Source organism: Copadichromis virginalis, linkage group LG4 (genome assembly GCF_057382275.1).
Source record: "Copadichromis virginalis isolate Kocher_CV1m ecotype Utaka linkage group LG4, C_Virginalis_male_GT1.1, whole genome shotgun sequence".
In the NCBI taxonomy this organism is placed as follows: Eukaryota; Metazoa; Chordata; class Actinopteri; order Cichliformes; family Cichlidae; genus Copadichromis; species Copadichromis virginalis.
This window is the reverse complement of record NC_140621.1, coordinates 12,426,222-12,435,772: the sequence shown is the minus strand read 5'-3', so window position 1 is coordinate 12,435,772 and position 9,551 is coordinate 12,426,222. Positions and strand designations below refer to the sequence as shown.

The window sequence follows — 9,551 nt, the reverse complement described above, 5'->3', positions numbered from 1 at the left end:
GCTTGCTGCTGTCTAAGACGCCGTGCTAACAGTCTAGCTGCTTTTGGGCCGTTCTCATAATAATCCTGTTTCAAAAAGTTTTTTTTTCCACTTCTTCAGTCAATATATTGTCAATTTCCTTTTTTAGTGTTTTGATTCTGTCTTGGATGTTTTGTTTTTTAATAAGAAAAGATGTTTTACAATTTTATTTTTGTAAAATTTGATTCTCATCAGTTCACAACATGAGTTAAATCCATAGAACGTAGATTTGGAATCTGACCAGAGGATTGGAAATCAGCTTGTGCTTGTAACACAGATGCTGAACTCACGCCTCGGAATAACACACTAAAAATACTGCCTTTTAAGCAGCTGTAAAACAGCTTGTTTCCATTTAAGCGCTGTTTTCAATAAATTGCATGCTCAAAAAAATGTTTCGTCTCGCTCCCATTTCTTCTTTTTGCATGTTGAAGCTCTACTTGGAACCTTGTTAAGAGCCAACCATGCAAAATATGATTTTTTTTTCCATTTTTCAAGTGGTCTTAAACTTTAGATTGGGACTGTTTATTGTAAAAGCCAAAAAATATTTGGAGACCTCTTTTGAACTTGATTTGTTTTGTTTTTAAAAAAAAAAAACAGTTGGTATAACCTGATATGTTTGGGGGTTTTTAGAAACAAGGAAAAGTTTTATGTAGTTTAACATCTTGTTTGTTATACTTAGTTACAAAAAAGGTTTTATTTTAATATGGATTGGTGTTTATCAATGTGATAAATATTTCCATATGCCTTTTGTTTTCTTTTTTCAGTTTTAACGTTAATAATATTTGGAGAAAAAAAAGGTGGTGAGAGTGTCTTGTCTCCAGATGCATGACATTGTAATGATGGGGACTTTGAAGATCCATCTTCTAGCAGCTCATCTGTCTCCCAGTTATTCACTCAGGCACCGTTAAATGACTGGAATGAGATTTAGATGTGCCAAAGGAAGCGACTGTCGCCTCAGTGAGGAAAAAAACCCCTGCCTCCAGAAATCAAATTTTTGAGAATGATCTTATTCCATTCGTCCAAGTGGATGATGATTTTATCTTTGTGTTGATGTTAAAGGTCTTTTGAGTGCAATGGGTTGTTACAATGCAGAGGACTGGAGGTTGTTTGTTGGTAGTTTAAATGCCAGCCTAATCTGGGTCTTGCTGCAATGAAGGCAGGTAGTTTGCATCTGTGACAATTGGTCGTTCTGTCCAGCTACACCCATGAAACCAATGAAAATATGCAAATTGTGTTGAAAAAGCTGAAATGCAACCAGCACAAATCGGCCAAATGACAGAAAAAAAATGTATTTGTGACAAAACTGTACATGATTAAATATTTTATAAGATTTTTTTTAAATGTTTATTAAGTAATATTAACTCTTTTCTGCTAAATAGCATGCTTAGATTTATTGATGCAGGGCTGTGATGTTAAAGATTTCATGAAAATTTAAAGGGGTTATTATTCTGCTATTGGGATTGTGTTCACATACCTGCGCTGTGGAACTCAACTGGTATTCACCACTGGCAGATCCATGACTGCACATATGATGTTGGGACAGCAGGTTTCCCACGGTGTCTCCAGAAGCACACATTTGTCACATGTGCTCAGTCTGAACCTGCTCTCATCTCTCATCACCAGCAGTGGTCTGTGGCCACCACCTGCAAACCCTTTCCTTTTTTATTGGCTCTTCAGAGCACCTGTTGTCACTTTCATTTGCACTAAGCAAGGTGAACTGGATCCACAGTGGTTTCTGTTTGATAACTGGACACACTGATATCTCTGGAGTAATCACATGATACTTTTTTTTTAGCAGTGTATTGTCTCTGTAACAGAAAACACTTAATGAATTCGCCATTTTATTAGAATCCAAGTATCTTTGATCTATCTGTTTATAAGGTTGGGGAAACCTGCAGTCAGCTGAGACTGAAGAAATCACTTGGATCAGTGATGAAACGTTTCTCCCACTGAAAACGCTGCGTCCAGATGAACAGAATCAACTTTTGGGGATAGAATCAAAGTTATTTTAGAATATTTCATTAAACACTAATGTGTAAATGTTAGCCGCCCCTTATATTCTTTTGCTTAGAAAAATGGGAAATAAGTGCGGGAATTTATTGAAACATGTGCAAACGTACATTTAAAAACAATATATAAGGCAAAAACAGGATGTCTGTGATTCTAATGAGCTTGAAAATCAATATACGGTACGACCTCAAAGTCTAATCACTTTGAGGCAGCTTTCTTGTCATTTCTTTAAGTAGTCTTCAGAAATACTTCTCCAAGCTTCTTAAAGGACATTCAAAGCTCTTCTTTGGATCCCGTTGCCTGCCTTTTGTTCTGTTCTCCTCTCAGGATGAAACCAGATAAGATTTTGAAATCTTATCTATGTACCTATTTTCAGTGATATCAACAATAATAGCAGGAAATTAAGTAGGCATATAATGAATTTTCTCTTTTTGTTGCCATGTTTTTCAAGTAACCTATATTTGACAACAGCACAATAAAACTGGAAATTCTGTTTTTGGTGTGCCACCCCAATATTTTTAGCGGCCCCTATATGGCCACCAAAAAATTCTGGACGCACCCCTGTTTAAAAACTGTACTTTTCAATATTATTGTCAAATAAGTCGCTCTCCACTTTCGCTGTAGTGAAAGCCGCTGTATTTGACTGAGATAAAAGTGGAGCGCCACTGTCCTCTGCAGATTGAAATCGGCAAAAATCCTCAGAAAAAAGGGAAAAAAAAGAGAAAAAAAAAAGAGCCCAGAACCGGTTTCCGGACACTCCCGAACATTTACGAAGACAACCTCTTCTTCCCGTCGTCGCGCGCTCCCTCCTCCCCCCTTTCACGCCTAATGTTGCTGTACCTCAAACCCTCCCCCCGTATCAGAGGAGTAGAAACAACAAGCCGCCATTTTGTTTGTGCGGACAGACCGTCAGAAACAGAAGGAGATAACCGAGAGAAGGAGCGACTCCGCGACCCACGACAGCCGCTCCGGGAACCGCCGGGAGACGAAAGAGTGCCCGAATCCTGTCCGTGCTATCCGGGGAGAAAAAGCGTCACGAAAACCGATAAGACGTCAGTGGGGGGAAAACCGAGTCGGTGACATATATATGTGTATATGTATGCATGAGAAGGAAATACTCCGAAAAAATCCTAGGAAGGGGGTGTTTGCGGAGCGGAGACGGGGAGGAGAGGCGGAAGAGGACGGTGTCTCATAACGAGGGGGGGAAAAACCTGCCAAAAAAAGAGAGGAGGGAAAACATCAACATGAAAAATCATAATGTGTCCGTCGCGGAGGAAGGAGAGAGCCCGCATAGACAATTATATAAATAAATTGCTGCCGGGCAGAAGAGAGAGGTGGAAAGAAAGACGGGTTTAAAGAGAAGGGGGGGAAAACTGCCAGGATCAACGCGGAGGGGGAGCATTCACCATCACAAAGAGTCAATGAGAGGATTTTGTCAGCCAAAAATATTTCAAGGAGGAGGGGGTGTCAACATAATTGTGCCGATCTGAAGCTTTCCGCTTCCGAAATAGCCGTCAGATTTTGATCAATTTTTCTCCAGTCGCCGTTGATCCTCTGCTTTTGCTTCAGAGCTTTTCTTTCTTTTTTCCTCCTCCACGCGTGGCCAAGACATCCTTAAAAGCGACGATATTTGTGACTTAATCTGAGGTTTTTTCTCTAAAGTGTTTTTTTTAAATACCAGGAGAGGAACCTCTTGTGGAGCACAAGATAAGTAACCCAACAGACCGTCCTCTGCAAGAGAGGAAAAATACTGATTGGATCAATCTGACTGCCCGCTGATAGGAAATTTGCGCTGTAATCGTCCTCGGGAAGTGTACGGAGAGATAAAGTGTGCATGTGGGAGATTGCACAAGAACTGTGATTTTTTTTTCCCCTTCTTTTTTGGTCTTGAAGATCTTCTGTTTGCAGCCGTGCTGACTGCAAGACATCTCGCGCAAGCGGGTTGCAACAACCACTACGTGCAATACGAGTCCTGTTCTTTCTGACTACAGTGCCTTTTGCATGGTCAAACACTTAAGTGCACAAACAAGTCGGCATGTACATGCAGAACACAACGAATTCTATCATTGGGTTATATGTAGTGAGACATATACAGCCGCGATAGACTTATTTTTTATCCGAGAAACCGTAAGCCCGGCGCGTCGTCCTCTCTGTGCAGCTGACTAATTTCTTCAGCTACTTTAAAACTGGTGCAGGTTGTTTGTAGTGCAACTTTAACCGTGTCCACTGCCTCGTTTTACTTCTGAGGGAAATCGGTGGCACTGAGAGAGGTCCGATCAGAGAGGAGGAGAGAAATCTGTTGCATGAGAGAGCTTGGCTCCTGGAGTTAACACAGGAGACTGAAAGAAAGGAGGAAAAAAACAACTCCTGGCTTCTGTTTGCTGGATCGCAGTTGTCTTTTTTGTGCCCTGACAAATTGCTCTCCACCCCCCTCACCCGGCTTGGAGCGATTCGGATTTGAAACGGAGATTTTCTCCGCCGACTATGCCGGGCAGGACTGAGTACAGCCTGGAGGACAGATCTTGGGACGGGTTTTGTGTCGCAGAAGAGGCTACATGAGGTTGTCAGAGGGCCGCACGCTTGCCTTTTTTGCCGACTCCACCTTCCCACCTCCGCCGCCGCCGCCTCCTCCTGCTGCTGCTGCTCAAATCTGTGAAGAAACAAAATCTCCGACTGGGGAGGGGGACTGATATCTGCAGAGGAATAAAAACGAGAGGGGAGAACTGAAAGAACTCAACACTGCTGTGCCTCTCTCCCCTACCGTCCCCCCCGAGCGGTGGGGGAACGATCAGAAAGGTTGCTTAAAAGGACTGGGAGACGCAAATAAAGGGGGTGGGGGATTGCATTTGCCCTCCGTGGATCTAAAGCGTTTTATTTTTAATTCTTCCAAAAAAATATGGCCGATAATGTTCTGGAGTCCGGCCCGCCTTCAGCCAAGAGGCCCAAGCTGTCCTCTCCTGCTCTCTCGGTGTCTGCCAGTGATGGAAATGGTAACTATTTGGCATGCATTATTAAGGCTGGATAAAATATAAACCAGCTTCACTGTGAGGTGTGTGTAAATTGCCGGTCAGTTTTCGGAGTCCCTGCAGAGTTGCATTAGTTGCTTTGACTGACATGCTCAAAAGTTGCTGCTTGCGAACAGCAACATGTTGTTGTCTTGGGGAGTTTGTTTGTTTGTTTATTTTTTAAAGTCTTAATCCGAGAGTTTTTGGCCGCTAATCGGGGAACATGGTAATAGTTGTGGCGACAGGAACAACTTTTCCAGCACTTGTGTTTTGATGCGTTAGCCTCAACAGGCTAGCTAGCAGCAACTATTAGGGTCCACCTCCAAACAATGGAAGAGGCGAGTCAGCCCGGTTTGCTTCAAGTTGTAGAGGTAGTTTTGAATTGAGTAGTTTGAAGAATTAAAGTGCCGACACATTAAGCACCAGGCTTCTTGGATATCCCGATAAAAACTAGAGAAAGATAGGGTTTTTCCGAGGCAGCTTTAAGAGAAAGTGAGGGTAGCCGAGCAGCTAGCTAGTAGCTAGGCAGATAAACCCACCAGACCGGCTCAACTGAGCCCTGCATCTGGTTAGCAAAGACAAAAACCTCAATGAAACAAGTCTTTTTGAGTATCAGTCGATAACCAGTGACTCTAGAGAGAGAAATACCATTTGCGGTATGATTATTGTGTCTTTAGCGCTAAGCATACTGGGTTTTTAATAAACTATTGTTATATACAAGCTAGCTATTGTTCGACTTGAATAAGTTAGGCAGAGCGTCCTTGTCCCGCAGAAGTTACAGCTTTGTTAATTTTCTCACTGCTGCCGGGTTTAAACGAAACAGTAAGCAAGCCACAGACTTTGACATATCTTCTTTGGTGCCCTTTGTTCAGAGGCCTTTTTCCTTTTAGCTCTTTGGTCGTACTATCAGAGCCCATTCTGGTTCTCTGTCCCCATTGTTTGGCTACACGGCGACGCTGCGCCGCACTTGGTGCAGCTCACTTTTTTCTATATAATAACAACAAAGCGTGTCGCAGGCAGAGCAACTGGACGTGTATCACCTCGTATGTGAAGTTGGATCTGTTAGTGCAAATACATCTTTGGAAGTATTTGATCCAAAAAGTGAGAAGTCATTATGGGAATTTCAAGTTTAGTGAGGTGCCAACAGCTCATAAACTACCATAAAAATGTAGGTAATGCTCTTGTCACTTTTAAATGAAAGTTCTACTTAAAAACAGGTTATGATTTTAATGTGCCTCCTGTTGCAGTAGATATGACTTCCTCCACGTCTCTGCAGTTTGTTCCTCTGAACCATAGAACTGCAGTTCAAATTCACACACCTTCCAAGGTGCTGCACTGTTTACCTCTGCGGCTTCTCGCCTTGTCCCGACTCCATGTGTGGCATCCCACAAACCACAAACTGGGGCTCTGGGGAGAGGTCCAGGCTGTGAGAGGCAGCTAGTGCTGGTCTTGTTTCCTGCCTATACACTCTAATAGTTGATTATTAAAAACAAAACACAAAAACCCTGTTAACAAAATCTCTAGTTTTCTGGCTGGTAATAATTCTGTTTTTCCTCCTGTATGCCTAGATTTCGGTTCACTCTTTGAACTGGAGCATGACCTCCCAGACGAGCTCATCAGTTCTTCGGAATTGGGATTGACTAACGGAGGGGATGCCAGTCAACTCCACAGCAGCCTCGGAGGAGGAGGAGGTGGTCAGGATGCAGCTGCAAAACACCAGCAGCTGTCTGAGCTCCTGCGCGCAGTAGCAGCACCACAGCAGGGTGGCCCCACTTCTAATAGCACGCCATCTGGGGCATCCATGGGGATGATGGGGGGTGTCAGCGTTGCCCCTGGAGGACCTCAAGGCATGCCTCCCCAGAGCCAGCCGCAGCAAGCTGGATTAATGCAGCAGGTCGGCATGGTTGGAGCGCACAATCGGGCAGCAGCTATGGTGGGAGCCCAGAAGGGTAATGGTGGACAGCAGCCTCAGCAGGGGCTGATGGGGGGCCAGGTTGTTAATGGCTCACCTAGAATGGGCTACCCCGGCAGTGCTGGCATGGGAAGCAACAGTAATCTTTTGCCAGATGGCCTACAACATCAGCAGCAAGGCGGTCAGCAAATGGGAGCCGGGAGTCAGGCAGGGATGAGACCACAGCAGCCTGGAGCACTGAACAAGGTAGGCAGACTCAAAGCAAGTCTCATTTGTGTTTAAAATACTATTTTTCAAAGAGATTGAACTGGTCAAACTGGCAGGTTAAACAGTTTTGGGATGTACCTGTCAGAGTTCAATTCCTCACATGGATATAAAATATGAAAGTTTGAAATTACTGCTGAAGCCTGGAGGTATATGTCTGATTAGAGCATGGAAAGCTGTAGGCAGATGAAGCTGTGCACTTGCCACTCGGATAAAACTACTCATCTCCAGCACAGGTGCAGATAGAAATGCGGTTACATGTTGGATGTACAGCTGCATCACAGTTTACTCTGTGGTATCGATGGTTAACCCACTTGCTGGTGACTTGTTAGCCACATGATGATTGTGATTTTTATTCTAGAGGCGTAAAGACGTTATCGGAAAAGACGGTTAAATGGTTTTAAACAAGGATTACTTCTTTGCGTTAGTTTGCGTCTCTGGGACCTTTTCTCAAGAGTAACAGGCCTGCAGCTTTGTTTGAAATCGCACTGTTAAACCCAGTAAATTGCTTTATTTTCTCTCTGAGCTTGTAAGTAGGGATCAGCAGTTCAATTAGACACTTACACATGGCAGCAGGTTACCACCCACCTCACAGTGCTGGTACTAAAGGCTCACTCTCACTGAAGTTTAGGCCGTGATTTGCTGCTGTGATAAGAGAATAGTTTGGCCAGATGTTGAAGACCATCGCTGATACTGAAATTGTTTTCCAAGTCGAAGAGGTGGCAATAAATCATGTCTGTGTCGTAAGTTTATTTTGGAGAGGGAGGTGAAGTACAGTAACCAGACAGTCATGTTATTTAAAAGGTGACTAAATGTGTTGATTGTCTGGTTATAGTACATGTTGTGAAAAGTAAAGTAACCTTTTAAACTGTTTATTATCACACTTCTTTCTTACATTGTCTTGTCTCCTCCTCCCCCTCTTTTCATTTTAAACCCCCTCACCCTTTTCTCCACCGCTCTCCAGATGAATATGATGGCCAACGCGGGCCCCTATGGCGGTCCGTACGGCCAGACCCCTGGCCAGGGGATGCCTGGAGCAGGGCTGGGCCCACAGCTCCAGAATAAAGCAGGCCTCCCCAGCAATATGGCTGCCCAGTTTAGCATGGAGAAGAAGACACCAGCGGGTCAAGGCATGTCTGGGATGGTAGGATTTGTTGGTTTTTCTTCTGTTTAAAACTCTGTAGCCCATATAGGAGCCTTTTGGCCCTTACTGCAAATTAAACACACATTTTAACTCTGAATGACTCAAAGTAAAACCAAATATTGAATGAGATTCAGATTGGAAGAAAAAGTGTTGAGGGTATTTCACAGTCATCCTTACTGTATTAAATATATCCTTTGAAAGGCTGAAAACCAACTATCGTTGCCTCCGGTGCTTTTTTCCCTCCAATATTGACAACTGGCAAATGTATGGAGGTGGAAAAGTAGACGCCAGAGAGCTTAAACTTTTTACCTTATTCTTTACAGATCTGCTTCAATAACTTTACATTGCTATATATGATTGCACAGCTTTTGAGATTTGCCATTTGCAACACATCCTATCAGAGGCGATTAGATGATGCCTTATAAACTAGATCAGTTTGAGAGCCAGATGGGAATTTGTTTTATTTTGTGCCTTTAATTACTCAGAAAGGCAGTGTCCAGATGAGCATTTTTTTTTCTTCAAATATTGGCCTTTCACTGGCAGTCGTACAAGAAGTCTTTTACTCCCTTCCAGACAGTGTAGCAGCTGAGATGACATTGACACTGAGCCTTGCTGACACATAATAATAAAATAATAATAATAATAATAATAATAATAATAATAATGGGGGTTTAAAAGTTTTGAATGTCATTTTTTCCCATTTTTGTTGGTGCGTTGTCAGACTGGGATGGGGTCATATTTCTGACTCGATCTCAGCACCCAGTCTCCACACTTGGCTTCAGTCAGCTTGTAGGTCTCATTGATGACTTCCAGTTTGTTTTTGTTTTGTCATTACCTCTTTAGAAAAGATGGGCTGCCTCTGCTAAATAACTGTGTCCCGTGTTATCTTAATGAACACAGTTGTGGTGGAGGGAGTTTTTGGTAAATAAGTAGCTCAGATCACCTTTATAATAATCCCACCTATCTCACAGAGATGAATCATCATAAAGATCAACCAAAAGCCTCAGGAGTGTAGTGTCAGATAGCAGTGACTCACTGCAGGTTGTTAACTTAGTCTGTGTGTTTGAGTGTAAGAGCTGCCCCCAATTTTTGAGTTCATTCACATTTCCAATTAAATGAGCAGGTGGATCTTCTGCACTGATTATCATTAGCCAAGAGAGATGATCAGAAGTCAGCTGGGCGCTGTCACCTGCTCTGC

General features: G+C 43.1%; 1 protein-coding gene across 4 annotated transcripts in view; it reads left to right on the top strand.

Annotated features, from left to right (window-relative positions):
• The first annotated feature begins 2,869 nt into the window (after positions 1-2,869).
• Positions 2,870-9,551, top strand: part of ep300b (EP300 lysine acetyltransferase b) — a 30,682-nt gene continuing 24,000 nt past the window's right edge. For 3 of the 4 annotated variants that reach the window (XM_085453622.1, XM_085453621.1, XM_085453620.1), the window contains exons 1-3: positions 2,870-5,018; positions 6,602-7,191; positions 8,174-8,353. In XM_085453622.1, the coding sequence (XP_085309748.1) occupies positions 4,925-5,018; positions 6,602-7,191; positions 8,174-8,353 (864 nt within the window). In that variant the 5' untranslated portion in view covers positions 2,870-4,924. The remainder of the gene's footprint in view (positions 5,019-6,601; positions 7,192-8,173; positions 8,354-9,551) is intronic. The other variant, XM_085453623.1, reaches the window with a different exon arrangement.